Consider the following 24,115-nt stretch of genomic DNA (forward strand, 5'->3'; position numbering starts at 1 on the left):
ACCTCCTTTCGCTGCTCCTCCAGGGTTCTGCCTTACAGCCCAGTCTCCCTCTGGATGAGCCTGGGTCCCAGGATCTGGCCTAGAACTAGGGTTCAGAGCAGTCGGAACTGGGGCCCAGCACAGTCTGGAGCCTCTGTCTCCTTCCCGCCAGGGCAATCTGGCAGCAGAGTCAACAGTCCGTCCTCTGCGTGCAATGTGTGCACCTCCGGGGGCTCTGCCTTTCGCCGCTCCCCTGGGATTCTGCCTCACAGCCCTGGCTCCCTGGCCTAGAACTGGGGTTCAGTGCTGTCGGGTCTGGGGTTCAGCACAGTCGGAGCTTTTATCTCCTTTCCACTAGGGAACGCTAGCCAGGCACTCAGCTGCCACTCCTCTCTTGCTCCGTCCTCTCCGCCCGCGCTGCGTGTCTCCGTACCTTAGGCCAGTGTTTTTCAACCTTTTTTGGGCAAAGGCACACTTGTTTCATGAAAAAAATCACGAGGCACACCACCATTAGAAAATGTTAAAAAATTTAACTCTGTGCCTATATTGACTATATATAAAGTAATTCTCTTGAATAGGAATCAAATAAACACAAAGAAAGTATTTTATAATTACTTTATTATGAAATATTAAGTAAACAAAATAGTGAAAAATTATAAAATTCTTGTCTTGTCTGCACCTACGGCACACCAGGCAACATCTCACGGCACACTAGTGTGCCGCCGAACAGCGGTTGAAAAACGCTGCCTTAGGCTTTTACAGCTCCTCCGCTCTTCCTTTTGGTTTTCTTCTTGCTTCTTGTTGTAGAATTTCCAGTCATTTGACTTTCCTGTAGTTCTGGGTAATGTCCATTTTATATTTTAGTTGTATTTTATTGAAATTGTTGTGTGCGGCTGCGGCTAGGTGTTTACCTGTGCAGCCATCTTGGATTCTCTCGACATGTCTACCTCTCTCATCATTGATGTTTCTCTTTCTCCCTCTCTGAAATCAATAAAAAAATATATATTAAAAATAATATATATTTGAATGAATGAGTTAATGCCCAGCTGAGCACTTTTCTCTGCCTTCCCCACCAACCCAGGCTGGAGAAGCCTCTCACCCCTCAGCACCCAGCTTTTCCGTGTGTGATTCTGTGAAACAAATCCAGGCTTCAAAACACAAGCCAAGGCAGAAAGACCCAAGGTGGCACCAAGGCAGTCACTTTCAGCATTCCTGACAGGGAGCTACCCTAGGGATAGAGAACTCACCCCTCCCTGAGCAATCCTCTTCCCAGGGTGGCTTGGACTTCTAGAAAGTTCCTCTACTTCTTCTCCATCAACATTTTCAGAGCTCCTTCATGACAGGGCTGATGGCAGGCTCTGAACAGGCAAGAGTTCTGCCCTTCCACAAGCGAGCAGCCCGGACAGGGCATTTAACCAGTTCACCATGGGACAGCACAGCCAGTACAAAGTGCAGGGGAGGGTGTGGCAAACTTTCCAGAGGAGTGAGACAGCGGGGAGTTGGGGAAACATTTACAGAGGGAGGGAGAGCTGAAGAGGGAATGAATAAGGACAGTAATTACAGTTCTGTTTTTTGGATGTTTATTGTGTTCGTGACTGCTAATCCTCCTAGAGGAAAAATCCTAAGCCAGGTCTGCCCGTCTGCATTCTGGGAGCTTAACCACTAGGCCAAAACACCTCTTATGACATAAACAAAGTAAGAATTTGGGGGCAGACTGGGGGGGGGGGGGGAGAAGAGGGAGACATGCCAGGTGTATTCATTTCCTATTGTATAACAAGTCATCTCAAACTTTGCAACTTTAAACAACATCCACATGTTAGTTACCTCACAGTTGTGTAGGTCGGGAGTCTGGGTTCTCTGCTCACAGCTCACAAAGTGAAATCAAGATATCAGCTGGGCCTGGCTCTCATCTGGAGGCTTAGGAAAGAATCCACTTCCAACCGCATCCGCACTGCTGGCGGAATTCGGGACAGCAGGACTGATGGTCACGCTGCTACGGTCCTGCTGGTGAGGTGTGGGGGCCTGGTCTATACCGGAGGAGGGAGGAGAGGTGTCATGAATTCTAGGCCTCTAGTGCCAGGGGAGCATTCTCGCCATTAGAGGCTGGGCTCAGGCCCTTCTCCCTGGGCCCCTCCATTTCCCAGACAACAAAGGCAGATAGGATCTTCTTCTTTCTTGGAACCTCTGACTTCTTCCTGTCACCAGCTGGAGTATCATGTCTTCTGTGCTTTGTTTATAGATGCACCTAAGAAGTTAGAAATGAGTAAATTGTGTTTTTCATGTGATTGTGTTAGTATCATTCACTGCAGAACTGGTAGGCACTAGACTGCATTTCCTTTCTTATACCACTTTTTCTTTTCCTCAGTTCCCAACTGCCTTGATCTTTCCCTCATGTTTATATTCAGTCTTTCTTTCCTCCAGTCGCCCGCTCTCCCCAAAGATATCCTGCCACAGCCCACTGTTCTACTCCAGTCTGGTCTGCTGGTGTCGTCCTGACTTCCCTTCACAGCTTTCTGCCTGGGGTCCTTGCTTCTCTGAAATTAATGGTTTTATCTTTCATCATTTATGCGGCTCTTTGGCCCCTTGAGTGTGGCTCTTCCACAAAGTACCATGGCCTGGGCGAGTCTATTTTGAAGAAGTGGCGTTAGAAGAAGTTTAAGTTTAAAAAATTTGGCTCTCAAAAGAAATTTCAATTGTTGTACTGTTGATATCTGGCTCTGTTGACTAATGAGTTTTCCGACCACTGGTCTAGAGGATACCCTCCAAGTAACTACCTAAGGAAGGATTCATGGGTTGTAAATATTCTGGCTCCTTATGTGTCTCCATGTGTCCTTGTTATATCCTTACTGGAGGCCTGGTGCATGAAATTGGCACTTTTGGGGTGGGAGGAGAGGGTCCCTCAGCCTTGCCTGCACTCTCTTGCAGTCCGGGAGCCCTCAGGGGATGTTCAACTGATGGTATATATATATATATATATATATATATATATATATATATATATATATATATATAAATTTTATTGATTTTTTACAGAGAGGAAGGGAGAGGGATAGAGTTAGAAACATCGATGAGAGAGAATCATCGATCAGCTGCCTCCTGCACACCTCCCACTGGGGATGTGCCCGCAACCCAGGTACATACCCTTGACCAGATAAATTGAACCCAGGACCTTTCAGTCCGCAGGCTGATGCTCTATCCACTGAGCCAAACCGATTTCGGCAATAAAATATATTTAGAAAAATAAAAATAAAAGACTTTATGAATTTTGTTAATGGGGAATGTTCTTATGTAACATTTAAATAAGTCTCCATTTTAAGCTGCTTTTGCTGAAATTTCTAGTTGTTGGGTTTTTAACTTCCTTTATGTCTCTTATCTTTCCTTATCTCTTTATTTCACTCTCTGAGAAATTTTCTTAACTTGAAAACATTCTATTATCTATTAATTTTTAATACATTTATTTGTATATTTAAATATTTAAGAGCTCTCACTTGTTGTCTGGTTCTTTCTTTTTTTCTTCATACCATCCAGGTTTTTAAAATCTCTGTGAGGATATTAATAGAATATAAACAATTTTTTAGTTCTTTTATGTTTATTGGTTGTTGTTTTTTTTAATACATTTTTATTGATTTCAGAGAGGAAGGGAGAGGGAGAGAGAGATAGAAACATCAATGAGAGAGAATCATTGATCAGCTGCTTCCTGCATGTCCCCTACTGGAGGTCAACTCACAACACAGGCATGTGCCCTGACCAGGAATTGAACCATGACCTCCTGGTTCAGGGATTGACACTCAACCACTGAGCCATGCCGGCTGAGCTATTTATTGTTTTGTTTTGCTTTGGGGCTTTTTTTTTTTTTTTTTTTTTCTTCTTCTTTTTTTTTGCACTATTTTCATTTCCTTTCAGGTCATTTTATTTGTCTTATTCTCATTTGAGGCTTTCCTCAGATGTTTGGTGATCTTTGTCCATTTGCATCCAAGAATAAAGAACTGAAAAGCTTGCTGATTAGTTACCTCCTACATGGGCTAAGAAACTGCAACCAAAGTACATGCCCCTGACAGGTATGTGTCCTTGATCGGAATCAAATATGTGACCCTTTGGTCCACAGGCTAATGCTCTAATCCCTGAGCAAAAGAGGCCAGGGCTTCTGGGCCTTTTAAAATGGCCAGTGAGCTCAGGGATTAGAATGTCGGCCCCCGCACTTAAGGGTGATGTGTTCCTAGTCAAGGGCACACACCTGGGTTGCAGGTTTGATCTAGGGCCCCAAACCAGTCAGGATGCATGCAGGAAGCAACCAAATGATGTGTCTCTCTCACAATGGTGTTCCTCTCTCTCTCTCTCTCTCTCTCTCTCTCTCTCTCTCTCTCTCTCTCCCTCCCTCTCTTCCTCCTCTTTTTTCTACTCATCTCCTCCTTCACTCCCTCCCACTCTTTCTAAAAATCAATGGGAAAAATATCCTTGGGTGAGGAATAACATTAACAAACAAACAAACAAACAAAAAAATAAATAAAATGCTTGGTGGTTAAACATGCCCTGAAAGACCAGTGACCGTGCTGTAGGACACACACAGGTATCCTGGTCAAGAGCCCTGGCTGAGCCCCCATGGGACATCCAGCATCAACTGCCCCCCGTGTGTGAGGGAGCCATCCAGGACACTCCGCCCAGCCAAGCCTTTAGATGACTCCTGCCTCAGCCTGTCAGACTACAACCACACAGGAGACCTTGAGTGAGCATCATCTAGTTGGGCCCAGTCAACCTACAGAATGGTGAGAGATAGGAACAAATGGTTATTTTATGATGCAGAATTTCGGAGGTGATTCGCTACATGACCATAGATAATTGGAACAGTTGGCGTTCTTCCTCTAGCATGTTGCCTCAAGTTACAAGGTGGCTGCCTCCGCTCCAGGCATCATTGTAAACAACCACATCTAAAAAGGAAGTGAGTACGATGCAAAGGTTTCCTCCTTAAGCAACTTGGAAGGGGAAGAAAATCTTACCCAGAAGTCCCCCAGGAGATACCTCCCCCCCCCCCCCCCACATGGATTTCATTGGCCAGAACTGGGTCATGTAGTCTCTTCTAACCACTATTGAGGCTGGGTGCATGCTCTTTAGTGAGGGGTGAGCAAAAGAAAAGGAGGCTGGGGATGATTGTTGGGTGGCCAACCCACACATCTATTATACAAGTGATGTGGTGGCTGTTCTAGGAGAAAGAGAATCAGGTGGGAAAATGACCCATTGCTAAAGAAGGAGCCTTCACTACTCCTTCCAGAAGCGAAGCAGCCTCAGTGGGAACAACTTTATTAAAAGCTCCCTCTTTCAATAGGAATCATAGTATAATGGCTGGAGTCTTGCTCGGGGAGGCAGAACCTGGCACTACTGCTTGGTAGTGATGCAATATTGGCAGTCAGTTCCCCAGTCTGTGCCTCAGTTCCATAATCTGTACAATGAAAGGGTTCCTTCCAGCCCCTTCAGGCGAGGAGGAGCCAGGGAGGAAGGGAGGTGCTGGATGGGTAGTGTGCATAGAGGCTGTGCAGTGCCCAAGTCAAGCTCAACAGAGCCTGCCTCTAGCCACAGATGTTGGGATTTGCCAAACAAACCCTAATCACTTAATGAGAAATGAAAATAGTGTCTGGTTCCTCCACTTAATTGCCTCTTTGAAAACAACATATAGTAATCACCATAATCGCCTCATAAAAACCAGAGAATTTGATGACTGACACGCCTCATTTCTGGGAGGAATTAGAAGCAAAATTAAAGTGAGGAATTCTTGGCCTTCCTTGGCCTTGGCTCCCTGGAATCAGGACTTTGCCCACAGAGAGCCTGCCACCCTGGACAGCCTGCTGGCCCTAGCCAAATCATGCTCCGCTGCCAATGTTTCCTAGCAGGCCTGCTGCCTGGGCCTCTTCTATCGTTAGTCTTGCCTACGGAGGTAGACCAGATGGGTCAGGAAGGCCTGCTGTCCCTGAGGCTTGGATGGAGGACCTGCAGGAGGACACAAGAACCTGTGAGCCCACTTGCAACACTGAGCTAAATGTACGAAACTGGTTTGGCTCAGTGGATAGAGCGTCAGCCTGTGGACTGAAAGGTCCCAGGTTCAATTATGGTCAAGGGCATGTACCTTGGTTACTAGCATATCCCAAGTAGGGGGTGTGCAGGAGGCAGCTGATTGATATTTCTCTCTTATCCATGTTTCTAATTCTCTCTCTCTCTCCCTTCCTCTCTGTAAAAAATCAATAAAAATACTAAAAAAAACAAACAATAAAAGTACAGACAGAGACTGTAGCTCATTGTTTCTCCATCTAGTCTTTGTTTGTTGTTAGTCCTCACTTGAGGATATTTTTTAATTGATTTTTAGAGAGAGGGGAAGGGAGGGGGAGAGACAGAGAGAGATACAGCAACGTGAGAGAGGCACATACACCCTGACTAAGATCGAAGATCCAGCCTGTAACTGAGGTAGCTTGACTGAAACTGAACCTGGGACCCTTCAGCCTGAGGGCTGACGCACTATCCACTGAGCCAAACTGGCTAGTACTGAAGCCATCGAGTTTTGACCTACAAGAGGTGTTATGACCTCTGGAACACTTACTGAGATACCCTGACAACAAAAAGGTTCACTGGGCTCATCAGACATCTGTCCCCTTTTACTTCTTCCATAAACACTCAGAATCACTGAGTGTCAAGGTTAGAAGTGTCCTCTGGGTTTGCCTCTCCAGCTGTCACCTTGATATTGATTCTTGTCTCTTTCCTCTCATGCTTCTCTACTCATTCATTCAAAAATATTTCTTAAACCAATAACGTGTGTCAGAAACATCAATTCTTACCACAGTAGCCAGACTGGTTCTTTTCAAACCTAATTTTGATCAAGTTATTCCCTGTCACTCTCCAGTGGCCTCCCAAATCAAAGGGAGAGCCAAGTTCCTCCACTAGCCTGTCGACTCTGTGCCCTGCCCTTTGCTCACTCTGCCCCAGCCACAACGGCCTCCCTGCTATTCCCACACAATACCTCAGCCCTTTTGTATCTGCTGTTCCCTCTGTCTGGAATGCCCTTCCCCATGTGCCCAAATGGTTCCCTTCCTTCCTTCTTAGCCCTACCTGATCTCTATATAGAATTGTGCCCCAACCCCCTCTATTATACTCCTCAATTTGTTTGTCATACTTATTACTTTTCAAAGATGATAAAATTTTCTCATTGCCTGTCTTTCTACACTAGGAGGTAAGCTCCAAAGGGCAGGGATTTCTGTCCTACTTATTCTCTTTGTATTCCTAATACCTCCTAGTGCCTGTCAGCTAGTGGGAACTCAGTAAATATTTGTTGAATGAATAAATAAATGAGGATAGAGCAGTGAAAAAGATAAAGTCCTACCCTCATGGAACTCAGGGTGGAGGCAGACGCTGAGCAGAGTCACCAGCAGGACTGAGAACCGCTCTGTGATAAACGCTGGAGGAAAAGTACAGGTATGGCAAGGATGCTCTGACTGTGGAGCCTGGGAGAACTGTTGGAGAGGATGGCACATGTGGGGCGATGAGGGTTTGGGGCCATGAAGCTTGGAGAAGAAAAGGTGCTGGAGAAGCTGGAGTTGCCACCCCTAGGTCCTCTACAGGCAGCAGGACCCCATGATGAGAAGGCTGCCAGGTCCAGTTCTGGCTCTGCCACTTCCAGGCCATTCACCCTGGGGCAAGCTGCCTCGGTGCTGGCAGCTCTTAGGCTACTGGGAGAAGCAGATGAAATGTTTGTCAGAGCTGGTCCCTGAGGGACTTGTAAGTGCTAGTTAAGGTCCTGCTCCGTTCTCTTTTGTCAAACCTCTTAACATCCAGCCTCTGTTCATCTGGCCCAAAGGAACCGTGGGGAGTGGTGTGAGGAAGGAGGGCAGCTGGGGGGCTAATCAACCTGAATGTAAAACCCAGGGAATGAGGAACCTCCCTGTCTCTCTCTGCCTCTTTATCCTTTCTCTTCCCAGACCAGCTTTCTCTGCTCCTCTGATCAGATTGGGGAAGATATGAGTGCTCACAGTGCCTGACAGGTCCTGAAAAGAGTTCCTCAGTCCCCAAGGGAAGGGGATTGGCCCACCTGGAGCAGGTGTCCTACTCTGACCCAGTCAGCTTTGGGAAGAAGGAGTGGGGTCCTATAGTGTTAACATGGCTGCCAGTTGCTCTTCTGAGGGTCATTCCCTATAGTCATGGGAGTTTGGGGCTGTTCTGAGAGAAGAGAAATTGTCCTGAGCAAGCAGGTACTCCAAAGATGCCTCTTTCATATCTATTATGCCATGTGGCTAACTGCTCTTGAATTCCAGTTCCAGGCTATCCTACTCACCTACTCAGACCTCAGGCAAGGCCCACTCCTCCCGGGACTGCAGTGTCTTCATTTGTGCACAGAGGAAGGTGGGACTAAATGTTCTGCTGGGACTTTTGGGGCAGTTACTTACCCTCTTTGAGCCTCAGGTTTAGTCATTTAAAATGGGAGTCATGTTATCCACCTCACAGCGTTATTGTAAGACAACATCTAACATGGCTGGGATACAGAGATGCTCAAAAATGATAGTGACTTTAGTAAATTTAAATTGAGGTGGCTTCTCAGCTCACTGGATACCCCCATGTGTTGGAAAGAATTGTTCTTCCTCTAATCGGAAACTGGCATCCTTTGACAGTGACATGTCCAGGGTGAGCATGGATCCCTCAGAGTGCTTCTCTGAAGCTTTTTTTCTTTTTTCTTTTTTCTAACTGCAGCTCTTTTGTCTTCCTCTGCAGAACTATAAGGATGGGAGCATGAAGTTGCCAATAGCCAGGCTCCCAACCTCATGGAGAAAGTGGTCTGTGAAAGTGACTCTGATATGAAGAGAATATATGAATACTTGGTTCCAGATATCGCTAAATCCAATTTCATCCTAGCCATGATTTATGAGCCAACATCCCCACTCATTTTTCTTTAGTTAGTTTGAGTTGTTGTTCTGTTGCTTGCAACCAATGACTCCTGATAATACATCCTCCCTTCTCTCACCAAGCCTCTGCAACCTATCCCCTTCATCTCTGATGCTTTATTACCATAGTCATCAATGTATTCATTCTATCAATTAGTTAGTCAGCACCCATTGGGCAGCTAGTCTGTTCCTGGTCCTAGGTTGGACACTGGGATTCTTGCTTAAGAAAGAATTCATTCACTTTCCCATGTCTCAAGACTCACAGAGTTAGGTAGAGGGAACTAAGCACACATTCAGTACTGAGGGTGGTAAATGGCTGTGACTAAGAGAAGTACCGGAGCTGTGGGAAGTCAAGATAAGATGTATCCCTGTTTGGAAGGCTTCCTGGAGGAGGCAGCCTGAGGACAGTTTTTCAGATGGGAACGGGTGTGGAGAGTGGGCAAAGGGTATTTCAGGCAGAAGAACCTACCTTTGTATGGGACCAAAAGAGAATGAGAGAAAGCAGCAGCCTGGAGCCAGAGGAGAGGAGACACAGGAGCTGAACTTTTATTTTTGTATTTTTCACCCATGTAACTTCTGGGGGGAGAAAGCACTCATTTTTTAAGCTTGGAAAGTCCACAGGGTGGAGTTTTGAACAGGGATGAAAAGAAGTGGCTCTTGACCACGGCAAAGTACTGGAGCGAATGATTCTTCCCCAGTAGGTTGCCCATGGTCCTCAGTCTCACCAGAGAAGCCATGCTCACAGCCGCATCCAGCAGCTGGCCCTCCGTCTGTGGGACCCATCTAAAAATAGGAAGGCCGGGAGTCTAACACCAAGCAGACAGTGGAGAAGCAGCCCAGGCAGCCTGGGAGGAGCGTAAATGTCCTCTCTCGTAGGAAACATACTCTTTACATTCTGAGCAAAGGCTGTTCACAATGCACCCTGGAGAAAATATGCAGTTATTGCCCCCAAACATGCCAAAGCCCTACTAATGACTGCACGCCTGCTCTGAAGGCTTAAACCATTCCAGATGCTGCTGCCTGCCTCCGGGAGAGCTCTCCCTTCTTCCTGCCCACCCGAGGAGCTCTGGACTCTTTGACCTGCCCAAGTCTCCCTCTTAACCCCTCCTGAGACTCATCCAAGGTGACAGGACATAAAGTGAACATTTGTGGGAGGCGACTGTTCCTAAAGACTGAGAACATCTCCTCCCGGTTCTCTAAGGGAGAAAGTGAAGCTGGAGTTGGTCAAGATGATTGCCCAGGGGGTCACCCAGCCAGATGGCCTTACCCAGAGCATATTCCCTGGTCCCTGCTTGGGGAGCTTCTCAGATGGGAACCCGTGCTTCCTACTATGGAAATACAGGGTCATTTCTAACCATCCTTCTACTTCTTTGGGGACCCCTGTGCCTGGATCCACAAGCGATGAGTCCCAGGCCTGGCCCTCAGGGAGCTGAGAGCCCGGTGAGGAGGCAGACCCCATGAGTGGTTTATACAAAGCAAAGAGGGGAGTGCTCTGAAGAAGCTGCCCTGTTCAGTCACCTCAGTCTGGGCTGCCAGACTCCTCTCTCCTCTCTCTGTAGCACACATTGCTGAGGGTCCTTTTCCTCCTTCCTAAGGGGAGCCATTTCCCTAGTATCCACTTTCTTCCACACAGCAATCTGCGTGATGGGAAAGTGACCCATCCCAGTTCCTGGAGTAAGTAGGTTCTATTTAGTCCTGGTCAAACTGGTAATACGTTCCTCCTTGTATTGGTTGAGGAACAACAAAGTGACCCAATGCTGGCCAATGAGAGCTTTCCTAAGAAATGTCGGCATAAAAAGACACACCTTTCTTGGCTATGTGGAACTCAGGTGCTGTAGTTCTGGGTGCTGAGGTATCCTGTCACCAGCACGAAGGTAAAGCCAACCCACGAGGGACAGCACAGTCAGGAGAATCACTGCAAAAGGGAGCCGGAGCCCCAACCACATCCTGCCTCTGACTTCCTTGTCAAGGAGAAAATACACTTCCCTACATCCTAACTCATTCTGAGTTGAGGTTTTCTGTTACTTGAAGCCAAAAACAGCCTAAATGGATAAGACCTTCAGGTCCATCGTCCACCTTGCAAACGCAGTGGCTATTATACAACAGGGCTCTTATCGCATCACTTCCTGACTCCATCCATCGATAACCAGTTTTAGCAGTTAGGATAAAGGCATTGCTCAATGTCTCCTGTCCCTCAAGAGCACCTACACCCTCCTAGACAAATGCCAACCCCTGAGAACAGGGTGCTTGGTCTTCATCACTGGTCCCTGGTGCTGAGCAGAGAGTAACGGGCACAAAGCAGGCACTTAGAAATACTGCGGAATAAATGCTCAGAGCAAGGAGTGAGGGGGCAAAGCCCTACACTCCACTCTGGCTTTGCACCGACTTGCTTGGGGACTTTAGGCAAGTCCCTCCCCTTTCTGGACCTTAACATCCCAAACTGTAAGAAGGCATATTGGACTAGAGCAGTAGCTGAAGAATGGGATTGGAAATCTCTCTCAGCTCCTCTGAACAGTATTTGCACTTTTGGTTAATCCACTAATGGCTTAAAAATAAAACCCATCCCAAAGTTTTGAAATGTGGGCACTTCACAATCACAGCAGCATCAACAACCATTCGAAATCCATTCATACTTGTGTGTGTGAGAGACACTTTGTGCATCCTTTTTACAGACAGCCCTGGGTGCCACGTGGTTTCCAGATGTCTGGCTTTCGCTAAGCGGCCCGTCGGTTGGGATTCACTGACCTAGATCCTCTCAGGGTTCTTCAGGCACGAGGGGCTGATGTATCTAATAATGGCCATACGGGTTTACAACTTGCTCAAGATCACACGACAAATGAGTGGGTTCCAGTGCACTCTCCTCAGCCGGGGCTCCCTTGGCTCAGCCAGCCTGGCCGACAGCGCCTCTCCCCCACAGCCTCCCTGGAAATAAGAAGCAGGGAGGCCCAACAGCCCTGAGATTGCCTGGAGTGCAGGCAGAGGTAGATGGCAGAATGCAGTACGCTGACAGCCCCAAATGACACAGAACATACTTCAGATGCTGTTCTGTGGTTTGGGAGCGGCTGGAATTACACCCTCAGGGCTGAGCCAACATTGTCTGAGTCTGGGCCCTGCTAAGGCAAGGACCGCACGGTGGGGGTCTCAGCTCTGGGCTGCAGAACTGAGCAGAGAGGCAGCAAGGGCTGGAGGCAGATTCCTAGCTGGAAATCAGGCACAGGCTCCTTTTGTCTTTTCAGAGACATGTGGGCATTCGTTAGCTGGTTTGTACATTCATTAATTTATTCATTTATTCATTCTGCAAGGTAGTCAGTCGCTCAAGAGATGCTCAGAAGTGTGCAGCTCTGCAGCCTGGCTTAGGGCCCAAGGATGAACTGGGCACAGAGAGAGGCAAACCAGAGCATCTGCTGAAATCTCTCGGTACCTTCAGGCCAGAGGTGCCAGCGGGCCTTTTGCCTAGGGAAGGAGAAAGAAATGAGAAATTGGGAAATGTTTTCTAAAGAATGAAGTGGTTGTTTTCTGTGAGCAGTTCTCAAAGGACAAGGAGGAGCACACCAGCAGCTCAGGGGAAAGGGGGAGTGGGAAGGGGGGTGGAGGGAGAGAAGGGTGAATACCTTTTCTGCATCTATATAGGAAACCCTCAGGGTTTTGTTCACTTGCTTGTTATTTGTTTGACAATGTGGAAGTGCAATCTTTCAGAGGGACTTCTTGTTACTGCAGATCTTAGGGGATCAAGGGGCTGGTAGAAAAAACAGATGAGATTGTATTTGTGTGGGAAGCTGGCAAAATGGGTTGTGCTCATTTTGGTTAGCTAAAGCTCAGAGTTGGGGAGGACCTGGCCTTTGGCTAAAAGTAGCTCCTTAGAGACCCTGTGTGGTTCAGGGAAGCGGGATACATGGGGGTGGTGAGAAATGAGGCAGGAGGGCCTGCAGGTCCAGTCGTGTGGTGCCTGCCAGCCTTGTTCATGACTCCTTATGACTCCTGAGATAATGGGGAGCCACTGAAGGTGTTTAAGTGGCTGCTGAGTAGAGAAGGAATCAGAGGGGGAGGCCACAAGCCCAGCCAGGTGGTGGCTGCCATTGGCTATGTGAGTATGGATGTTGGCCTGAATAAGGAACAAGACAGGGAACATGAGAAGAGACTGGATTTGAGAGAAACTTCTGAGAACTGACAGGTCTTGGTGACTGGAGGTGTGGTCAGAAAGAGAAAGGAGTAGAGAATGATGACCAGTTCTTAGACTTGTGTCAAACTCGATGTTTAAGCCCTTCTCTGAGATGGATGGCTGGAGGTTCTCTCTCTGTTCTGCCTGGAGTGAATGGGAATGAAGGGTCTGGTGTGCCCAGACCAGAGCTTCGGTTCACACCTCATCACATGCTCAGCCCTCCCCTCGGCTCCCTGAGCCTCCAGCCTCTTCCCTGTCTGGCCTACCAGCTGCCACACTGATCTGAACAAGGGATATGATCGTCTCATTCCCCTGCTGAAGAGCTTTCAAAGTCTCCCTGTTGTCTCTAGAAAGATCTGAGCTCCTTAGGCTGGTAAATAAAGTCAGCTACAAACTGACTCCAGTTGTGGGGGAAAGAGGGAGGGGTCCTGCAGTAGCCCCCAGGGTCTCTGGGTGGCAAGGGTTGGGGTGGGGTGTCTCTGAGATTTCTTTTGTTTCCCGAGCCCCTTCTGCAGCTGTTGGGCTATGGGATAAGTGGACGGTGTGATGGGGGCTTTTAGGAAGAAATGACTATGCAGCAGTCTCAAAGCCTTATGGGGTCTGGCAGCAGCTCAGGCTGGCTCCTTAGAGCAGGGGTCTTCAAACTTTTTAAAGTGGGGGCCAGATCACGGTCCCTCAGAGAGCTGGAGGGCCGGACTATATGAACTACTAATTCCTACTGTAACACCTTGGCTGCGCTCACTGCCCAAAAAACCTGGCGGGCAGGATCAGACTCCCCTGGGGGCTGCATGTGGCCCGCGGGGCCGTAGTTTGAAGACCCCTGCTAGAGCCTTATTGGGTTAACATTGCTCTTTCTCCCCAGCACTCAGGAGGGGAAATCATAGGGCCTTCCTAGAGGGGCTGCAAATCTCAGGGTAAAGGCCTGAACCGAGCGGAAACCGGTTTGGCTCAGTGGATAGAGTGTCGGTCTGCAGGCTGAAGGGTCCTAGGTTCGATTCCGGTCAAGGGCATGTACCTTGGTTGCGGACACATCCCTGGTACGGGGTGTGCAGGAGGCAGCTGGTTGATGTTTCTCTCTCATCTATGTTTCTAGCTCTCTATCCTTCTCCCTTTCTCTCTGTAAAAAATCAATAAAATATATTAAAAAAAAAAAAAAGTCCTGAACCGACTTCCAGCCTAAGCCCCTTCTCCCAGACACTGGCTGGGAGGCTCTGGCTCCCACCCTCTGCTCTTTGCCTGGAAGTGCATCTTGGCTGTGGTGCCGCTGTTCAGGTGGGGCTGGGGCAGGGAGCCTTGGGGGCTAATTCTAACAGCTCTGCACACAATGGGAATTTCCACTCCTATCTATGGAGCCATCAATGCCATGTGCCCTGACCTGGGCCTTTGCCCTCCAAAGGGCAGTGGGAAGGCCAGCCCCAGGGCCAATCCCTGGCCATTAATCCCTCCTGCCAGTCCGAATATCCACCCAGCACGGTCAGACAAAGGACTGCCCAGGCTGGCCACTGTGTTCCTCCCGCCCCAGGGGCTCCGCTCAGACACTGGGCCGCCTGGAATCCGGGCCCATGAGAAAGGGGCTGCCTTCCCTGGCCATCTTATGCCCGGATGCTCAGCCACATCCCGTCCGGCCCAGGGCCCGTGAAAAGAGGGCCCAGCCACGCTGAAAACACGGATTAGCCCTTGGGCTACCCTGACACTGGCCCAATGGAGGGGGCCATGCAGGCACTGAGAGCTGATGAAGTCTGGGTTCTCACCCCTTTGGCCCAGCTCCCTGCCCCCACCCTCCCCAGGATTAGCGCAGTCAACCACACATTCAGTACCATTTCTTGAACATATACTATGTCCCAGGCTCTGCACATAAATCAGAAAATTGAATGTACAAGAAATTGCAGTTTGCCATAGGAGATAGTAAGAGCCACCCCTCTCCCACATTTGGTGTTGTGAGACAGAGGCTGTGGTAGGGAGCTTCAGATGGGACTGGATTCAGACCTAGGGAAGGTGGGAAAGATGGTAGCTCTTGGTCTATTCCTGAGTCTAACGGCATCATTATGCCACACCTGGTTGAAAAACCCAGGCTTGGCAATGACTTCTCTGGCTCTGCCTCTCTCCTTCCCCTCCTGGTTGAATTCTGGATCTCCTGTTACCAAGTGCCAGTGTGGGCCAGGCCCTTTCATCCCCGGTCTCATTTAAACCTCAAAATAATGCTGAGGGTTTGTTACTGTCTCTCCTGAGGCTCCAATGAGCAACTGGCCCCAGGTCACTCAGCCCCGGGGGCAGGATCCCATTGCTGCAGTTGCTTGTCTGCCTGCTTTGGCAAGCTGTTTGTGGGACAGCACTGTCTTGTGTTTTGTGTGGCCTCTGCTCAGGCAGTGGAATGCCAGGGGGAGAAGGCATGAGGTGAGACCCATTTATGTATAAAACCGGCTGACTTTTCATTGCTGTGGGGTGGAGGGATTGTCTTTAGATCTCCCAGTGTCATCTCCTTCCTCTACTTCTACAGTTCTCGCTACCCCCTGCACCCACCTCTCTCATAGCCTAGATCAGTGTTTCCCAAACTTCTCTCATGATGAGAATCACCTGGTGGAGTTGTTAAAACACAGATTCCTGAATCCCAACTAAGAAGTGCTAAACTAGAATTTTTGGAAACATATAGGTAAAATTGTATACTTAACTAGTGCTCTAAGACAGATTTTATATACAGAGCACTAAGTTAGGTATGCAATTATACCTATATGTTCCCAAAAATTCTAGTTTAGCACTTCTTAGTTGGGATTCAGGAATCTGTGTTTTAACAACTCCACCAGGTGATTCTCATCATGAGAGAAGTTTGGGAAACACTGGCCTAGATTGTCTGTTTCTCTCTCCCCACCAGACTGCGAGTCTCGTCATCTCTGTCTTCCCTGAGTGCTGGCAAAGGGCCTGGTACACATGCTCAGTGAATGATGAGGCTAAGCTGAGGCAGGAGAAATGAAGGAGGGGTGGATTTGGAATCCCATGTGGAATTGACAGGACTTGCAGATTGCTTGGGTGTGGGAGTGATGGGGGAGGGAAGAGCCCAAAGTGATGCCTGTATTTCCGATCTGGGTGGTGAGGGGAAAGGGGCCCATTTGTGAAATCTGGAATATAGGAAGGGGAGCAGGTTGGTGGTATGCTAGGTTGAGAGTGATGTGCAGTGACTACTTGGAATATGCTGACCTAAGCATATTTTGCAGCTGACGTTGTGAGGGCTGGAAGAACTCTATAGTAAATTATTTCTGCAATCCCAGCTTTAAAATATGTTCTTAGAAGTCATGGTGCTGGTGCTCTGAGCTCTGGGTTTAATTCCAGCTTTGCTACTAGCTGTGTGAAGTCAGGTAAGTCCCTCAGCCTCTCAGAGCCTTAGTTTCCTCATCTGCAAAACAGGAATGACTGCCTATAGCACAAAGTGTTCACACTTCAGTGAGCATTTTGTAAGTTTAGCACTTACAAAATGCTCAGTTATGATGGCGGTTCCATTATCAGCTGAGACTGGAACTGAGAGGTCGGCCCTTAAGTCTTATTGTGGATTTTGAAGCCCTCGGCTATAGGCCTTCTGTACCCAGGGGCATTCCACATCAGGCCAAAACTGGGGTGAGGCACCTAGGGGCCCAAATTTAAGGAGGCCCTGGTTCACAAGTACTGACCCTGCACTTGCATCAGCCTGAGAGTGAGTGCCCCCTTAAATTGAGGCCTTGGGAATGCCACTTGCCTGTCCTACCCCCAGCCCTGCTCCCTTGATCTTGCCTGAACCAAAGATAGCCTTTTAAGACAAAGCTCCTGTATCCTTTGGTTTCCTCCAAGCCCTGCTGGCTCTCCTGTCACTTGAGAAAAGGTTTCCTGAACTAGGCTCAGGGTAGCATCACCTCTGGATGGTGATGGTGGGTGGTACTTCCCAGAGTGAGTATTTATTAAAAACTGCTAAGATCCCTGCCTGCCCCGCCCCCCAGCCCACTGAGATGTGAGTGTAGCATTTCTGTGTACCAGTAAGCAGCTCTTTCAGACCTCCAATCTGGGGAAGCATTGGGGGTCTCTCTCTGGCCAGTACCTGTTCCTTGGCAGGCCTGTGTTCTGTGCATCTTCCCAGTTGGCCTACTGTGTGTGTGTGTGTGTGTGTGTGTGTGTGTGTGTGTGTGTGTGTGTGAAGTGCGTGTGTGTGCCCGGGAGCCTTTTTCTAGAGCAGAAGGGACATGGAGAAGGGGAAGCCAGAAAGGCAACTCCAAGTTAAGGGTTTTCGGGGCTCTTGATTTAAAGCAGTCTCTTGCTACTTTTCAAAGAATGCTCACAAGTGTCCTGGATGGGACAGGGTTATGGGGGAGACAGGACAGAGAGGTGATGGTGTTCGTGGAACCCCCAAGACAAAGCCAGCCTCCTCCCTCTATGCTTCCCCATTGCCTAATGTCTGAGGTGGGCCTGCCGCTTCCCTGGCCAACACAGGTTAGGGTGTTGAAGGCTGGCCCGGAGGCCCTGGTGGCTCTCATCTCTGCCCCAGGTGGGAGGAAGCAGGACTCAGCGGGGAGAACCACAATGGGGAGCGGCCCAGGGCGATTGGGTGGATTTCTGATTAGCATTGACCCCTAAGGGAGGAGGGTGAGGGAGATCTTAGGGGAAAGGAAGCTGATGAATGGATGAATTCGGTTGGACTGACTCCATGGAGATGGGAAAGGGGTGAGGCGGGGTCTGGAAAAAGATGACCCGAAGGGAGGAGACCAAGGGGGGGGGGGGGGGGATGTAGGGCTGGGGACTGGGAGCGCGGCGAGGGGCCTGGGAAAGCAAAGTAGGGGGAGGCGCCGGGCAGTGGGGAAGGTCCGAGCCTTCTGCCTGGATGGGGGCGGGGAGGGGCGCCGGGTCATATAAGGCGGGTCGGCGGCCCCTCTGCGGGAGCAGCACAGCGCGGGCTGGCAGGGCCGCGGCCTCCCCAGGACCGGGCGCAGCGACATGGAGCCCCCAGCCTCCTTCCCGGGATTCCCGGCCCTGCCCTCGGTCGTGCCGTCAGGGCCGCCGCCGCCTTCGCCTCCTCCGCTCGCCGGAGCCGAGCCCGGGCCGGAGCCCGAAGAGGCGCCCGCGGGCCGCGGGGAGCCGGAGCCGGAGCCCGCGCCGGGCCCGGGCCCCGGGGGGCGGCGGCGGCGGCGGCCCCTGCAGCGCGGGAAGCCGCCCTACTCGTACATCGCGCTGATCGCCATGGCGCTGGCGCACGCCCCGGGCCGCCGCCTCCCGCTGGCCGCCATCTACCGCTTCATCAGCGAGCGCTTCGCCTTCTACCGCGACAGCCCGCGCAAGTGGCAGAACAGCATCCGCCACAACCTCACGCTCAACGACTGCTTCGTCAAGGTGCCCCGCGAGCCGGGCAACCCGGGCAAGGGCAACTACTGGACGCTGGACCCGGCGGCCGCGCACATGTTCGACCACGGCAGCTTCCTGCGGCGCCGCCAGCGCTTCAAGCGCGCCGAGCCGCCCGCGCCCCTGCCGCCCGCGCCCGCCGCGCCGCCCGGCCCCTGCGCGCCCTTCCCGCCCGGCCCCTTCGGCGCGGACAGCCTGGGGGGCCTGGGGGACCTGCCACCAGAGCTGGGGGTGCTGGGCGCCCCGGAGCCGCCCTGCTGCGCCGCGCCCGACGCCGCCTTCCCGCCCTGCGCCGCCGCCTTCCCGCCGCTCTACGCGCCCGACCGCCCGGCGCTGCCCCCGCGCCCCGCCGAGCCGCTGCTGTCCTTGGCCGCGCCGCCGGGAGTGCTGGGCTCGCTTGGCCCGCTGGGCCCCGGGGAGGCCTACCTGCGGCCGCCGGGCTACCTGCCGGGGCTGGAGCGCTACCTGTGAGCCCTGCCTCGCAGGCAGCGGCCGCCTGGAGAACCCCCTGCCTCTTGGACTGAGCACACCTGTTACCTCTTTCATTGGGGAGAATCCCACCTTCTCTCCACCGGACTGAACCCTCCCTCCCCCCACTGTGTGAGCCCCTCGTTTCTCCTTCCCCGGTGGGCCCCCACCTGCGCGCTTCCCCAGTACCATTGGTGATCCCATGTCCCCGCGCCCAGTCACCACCCAAAAGCCTCCACGCCAGGTCCCGTCCCGTGTGTGTGTGTGTGTGTGTGTGTGTGTGTGTGTGTGTCCTCACCCCCCCTCCCCCTCCTCCGCCGAAGATCAAGCCTTCGGAAGCCAGGCTTTCTGTGTCAAGCCGCCGGGATCACGGACAGACTCCTTACTTCAACCTTCCCTCTAATGTGTTCTTACAACACCTTAGGGGTCAGACGCCTGTGTTCACGACTCCCTCGTTCTCTTCCCTTCATTTCCCACAAGTTTGAGCCCCAACCCCACTTACCTGTCTGTCTTCGGTTTCTTACACACACACACATCTGGCTGCACTGTCCCAGGCCCCAGGACAGTTATTGGAGATTTCTCAGACCAGCGGCTCCACGGGGCTCCCGACTGAAGGGGCACTTAGTGGGCTGCCCACCATCTGGAAGATTTAGGGTTGGCTCATTAGGTTATTATTTTTTTTAATTAAAGCTGATTTGATTAAAAAGAAAGAAGAAATCTTTGTCTGGGCTTGGTGTGCTGGCTGGTGACTTGGGAGAGTGGCCTGGGGAGAGAGTGGGTGGGCTTTGTTTTGGATCTTTGGTTGTTCCTATAGTGTGAGCCCCTGGGGAAGCATCAGACAGCAGTTCATGCAGTGGGATTAGGATGCGATGAACCACAGCTGTGCACATAGTAGGCCTAGTGAATGCCATCACCTGTTGCATCCCAGAGGCTGGTAGAGATGAGATGGGTGTGCACATGAGTGTATTTGGGCCAGTGGGTTCGTCTGCTGGGTGATGACTCCCAGCTCCCATGGATAAGGGAGCATTGGCCACTTCTCCAAGTATGTACTTACAGAATGCGCTAGGTTTTGGGAGTAAATACATCACTAAACAAATGGGCAGACCCCTGCCTCCTGGTGCTTAGGGACGGCTGGGGAAGAGACATTACCAACCGCTCCTCAGAGAAATGAGATAAGTGTTCCATAGCCTTGGACTCCAAGTGTAGTCCCCGGCCCTTCGCCAGCTCCTGGAATGAAATGCATCACCTTGTTAGGAATGCAGAATCTCAGGCTCCACTTCAGACCCACTGAGTCATCAGATTCTGCATCTTATCGAAGTTTACTGGTGATTAGTGTGCACAGTATTCTGGAGAAAATACACTGGGCCAAGGCTGGAGGCTCAGTTTTTTTTTTTGTTTGTTTGTTTTTTTTTTAATATATTTTATTGATTTATTCACAGAGAGGAAGAGAAAGGGATAGAGAGTTAGAAACATCGATGAGAGAGAATCATCGATCAGCTGCCTCTTGCACATCCCCTACTGGGGATGTGCCCGCAACCAGGTACATGCCCTTGCCTGGAATCGAACCGGGTCCTTTCAGTCCACAGGCCGATGCTCTATCCACTGAGCCAAACCGGTCCCGGCTGGAGGCTCAGTTTAAAAAAAAAAATATATATATATATATATATATATATATATATATATATATATATATATATATATATATATATTATTGATTTTTTACAGAGAGGGCGAGAGAGTTAGAAATCTCGATTAGAGTCATCGATCAGCTGCTGCCTCTTGGACGCCCTCTACTGGGGATGTGCCGCAAGCAACCAAGGTACATGCCCTTGACCGAAATCGAACCGGGACCCTTCAGTCTGCAGGCTGACACTCTATCCACTGTGGAGGCTCAGTTTTAAAAGCTCCCTATTTAAAGAGTAGGACCAGGCTGCAGAACCACACCCTCCTCCACACTTCTGGAGCTGAGCCTTGCACCATCAGCTATGGCCCTTGTCTTACTATATCCTTTGCTACATTGGGAGCTGGAGCAACAGGGACCTGAACTGTTTCAGGACTGTCCCAGCATCACAGACAGGGCAGCACTGAACAGAGACCCTGGGGTTGCTGCAGGAGTTGGCCTTTGACCCTGCCCTACTCTAACATGCTGACCCAACTGCTGAGCACCAGGCTTTCCCAAGCTCCTCTGCCTCAGGGCTCCCAGTTTAGAAGTGTCTGGATTAGGTGTAGGAAAAGGTGGGAAGGGATCAGTGTGCGTTGAGTCCAGAATGAATGTGATTTGCATGTTGCACAAGCCTGATTGATGCCTCTCTCTTAGATACAAGAGTTTAAACCTCTGGGGTGGTGATAAAGGGTGAGGGTGGAAAGTGGCAGCTCATGGAGGAGAAAGGTGCAGGAAATGTGAGGTAGGGAAGACGGTCTTTAGAGATAGGACAATAGATCTGCCCAGTCTGGCATGAAACACCCTGGCTAGACTCCCTCCCCAGCTATTAACCCTTTTGAGCAAGAGTCAGATCGCATTTGCCTGATACACAGCAGCTCTTCACTTAGTATTTGTTGAATGGCCCACTGAATGAATCCCTAGTGTCTATTGTGCCTGACTTACTGAATAATGAATGGGTTGACAGTACTCTGGCACTTTCCATTCTCACTTGCAGTCCTCACAGTGACCTTCAAAAGAGGTGAAGTTGAAGGCCACTTCCCCATTTGTCCAATGAGAAAACTGCCCCTCCTTGGGACCCAGCAGTAGCAAAGATTCAACCTGGTTCTCTAAGGAGTCTAGCTCCACAAAGATCAAAATGCAAACGTTTTCTGCTCCAAATGGTGTTATAGCTCTCCTCCTGCCTCAAAGCACCTCTTGATAAATTCCTTCCAAATCCATGAAGTTCCCAGGGAAGGAGAAGTTCCTCTTCACTCTGCTGAAGCCAGGAAGTACTTCTTGAGCTCTGAATTTCATTCTTGCCATCATGGCCCTGAAGGTCTCTGTCCCTGGGATCTTGGCACAGCGAGAAGGAGGTGGCAAGTGTCTGCATGGAAATGCTAGAAGGGTCACTGCTGAACTGGAAAGTAAGAAAGATTTTATTTTGAAATGCCTCTTTAATCTTCTTCCATTTAATAGCATAGAGGGCTCACAGTGTGCCAGGCCCTGCGCTGGGCCCATACAGATACAAATACGAGACTGATGATGCCATCAAAGTTTATTATCTGGAAACCTCTGCGTCATAGAGTGCCCTAAGATTTGGGACACTTGGGTAGATGTTGAAAATACAAAACAAAGCTCTATTCCAATTCTGTCTTTACAAAGCACTTTTTCTTCTTTTTTGAGTGAAAGCAAAATTTTATTACAGAAAAGCTCCCTGCTGCAGGGAGGGGACCCAATTGGATTGTAGCACTAAACACTTATCTAGAAGCAAGATTGCAATATGGAAGTCTTATTTTTCTCTCCTTTCTCCTCACCCCCTCTTTTTTTTTTGGGGGGGGATAATGTGAATGGAACTTTGAGAAATGTTAAGTGACTACCCCTTCATATTTGTAGAAACTTAGAAGTCATCTTTAATCTGAAGACACAGTTTTTAACACTTAATTCTTGCTTTTATTGAATTGAAACAAGCATATAAAGTAACAGTCCAAAAAGCAATGACAAGGTTTTTAATGGTGCCTAGCCCAATTTTCAGGAACCTGTATTGTACCCTAGAACTATCTACTTTCAATTCATGTCTGTCTCTTTCTGAATACACTTCTGTATTTCCATGCTTATACTACTCTCTCACAACAGCAATGATTAACTTCCTATTATGATTGATTGTCATTTACCTCTGAAATCCCTATCCCTTCTCATTCCCACCCAAATCACCAACTTTTGGTTAAAGTAATAATTCACATATTATTGCTATATAAATATTGTTCTCTGATAGCTGCTGGTGTACCATGACTACAACTCCTTTTGGAGGGAGAGTGTAGCTTTTCATTTTTCCTGGAGTCCAGTGCCTTATTTTTTTTCATTTACTTATCTTTCTTTCACCCGTAGCCAAATCTTCCCTAATTTTCATGAGGTCAAACTTATTGGGAGATCTATCATTGCTTTGGGTTGCTGTGTTTTCTGTTCCTGGGGGCACCTCCCCCCTCGCCCTCTGTCCTCCAGCTCTAGCCGGGGCTGATTGCTCTCCATGTCTGCTGCACAGATGTGGCCCTGTTTCCCTTCACTGTTTTCCTTGGAATTCCCTCCATTGCTATCCTGTGTTGGATTCTCTGCTTCTTGAATTCCATATCTTTCTTTTCGCTGGTTTCTTTGTTTCAGTCAAGGTCAATTTGGGGGGAAATTTTGCACATCTGAAATTACGATGATTAATTTAGCATGAGAAAGCTAAGTGTGCACTTTGACAATGAAATGGTCGAGTTAAAGCTGTGTTTTTGTAGCCTTCTATTCTGTGGGAGTGGGGGCTAAGAAAGAGGAGAATGGGAAGTTGTTTCTGGGTTCAGTGTGCACTAACCTAGGAAGGTGAAGAAGGTGGCTCCGTGTTATGGAAATGAGGGGTGCATGTTTTGGTTAGAGCAGTGTTTCCCAAAGTGCGGTACGCATACCCCCAGGGGTACGGGAAGAGTTTGGTGGGGGTACGTGTTGCACCGGAGTTTGGTGGGGATATGCACTGCACCGTGCTTAGCTGCGCCTAATTCTACGTTCTCATGAGTACGAGGGGTACTCAGAGTTACGAAAATTATAGAAGGGGTACACATATGTCAAAAGTTTGGGAAACACTGGGTTAGAGGATGAAGGCAGGGGAATGATGGTTCTGAGTTCTTCATAGGAGTAAATGAGCTGAGGGGGTTGCTTTCTGATATGGGGGGGTTGGAGCACAGGAAGGATGGTTTTGGCACAGGATGGTGCTGAGCTGGTTAGAGGGCCTGCTGGAGCAAGGTCAAGATCACCCTACACATGGAAAACTGAGTACACAGGACAGTGACGCCCTTGGCAGGGACACGGGAAGCATAACAACTGAGAGACTCCTTCAGGCAATGGGCTTCACCTGGAAGGCAGAAGGCAAACAAGCAATGTGAACTCCTCACGATAGTGTGATAGTCTGTGGGTCGGTTCTAAGCCCGTGTGAAGTACCCCTTTGGGAGATCCTAGAAGTATGAGGTGGGGGTGGAGGACAATTTAGCAAGATACTGGGGCTAAAGCAGTCTCCTTTTAAATGAAAAAAATTCTGGTGACCTCAAGTATTGACCTTAGCTTTTAAAAATTGTA

At 49.6% G+C, this 24,115-nt stretch overlaps 1 protein-coding gene and 1 long non-coding RNA gene across 3 annotated transcripts; one reads left to right on the forward strand and one right to left on the reverse strand.

Annotated features, from left to right (window-relative positions):
- Positions 1–1,542: 1,542 nt before the first annotated feature.
- On the reverse strand, positions 1,543–19,654 carry LOC311616693. Of its 2 annotated transcripts, XR_014793977.1 has the most exons (3): positions 19,373–19,654; positions 11,525–12,344; positions 1,543–2,224 (listed from the first exon to the last, which is right to left on the reverse strand). It is a non-coding gene; the product is annotated as an uncharacterized lncRNA (long non-coding RNA). The 2 variants fall into 2 exon arrangements; XR_014793978.1 differs by lacking the exons at positions 11,525–12,344; positions 19,373–19,654 and adding an exon at positions 7,340–7,421.
- On the forward strand, positions 17,094–18,956 carry FOXE3 (forkhead box E3). Its single transcript, XM_084875685.1, has one exon. The coding sequence runs from the start codon at positions 18,001–18,003 to the stop codon at positions 18,871–18,873; it is 873 nt and encodes a 290-aa protein (XP_084731811.1). The 5' UTR covers positions 17,094–18,000; the 3' UTR covers positions 18,874–18,956.
- Positions 19,655–24,115: the final 4,461 nt, after the last annotated feature.

This window comes from Pipistrellus hanaki (genome assembly GCF_964339955.1).
Source record: "Pipistrellus hanaki genome assembly, chromosome: 2".
NCBI classification, from domain to species: Eukaryota; Metazoa; Chordata; class Mammalia; order Chiroptera; family Vespertilionidae; genus Pipistrellus; species Pipistrellus hanaki.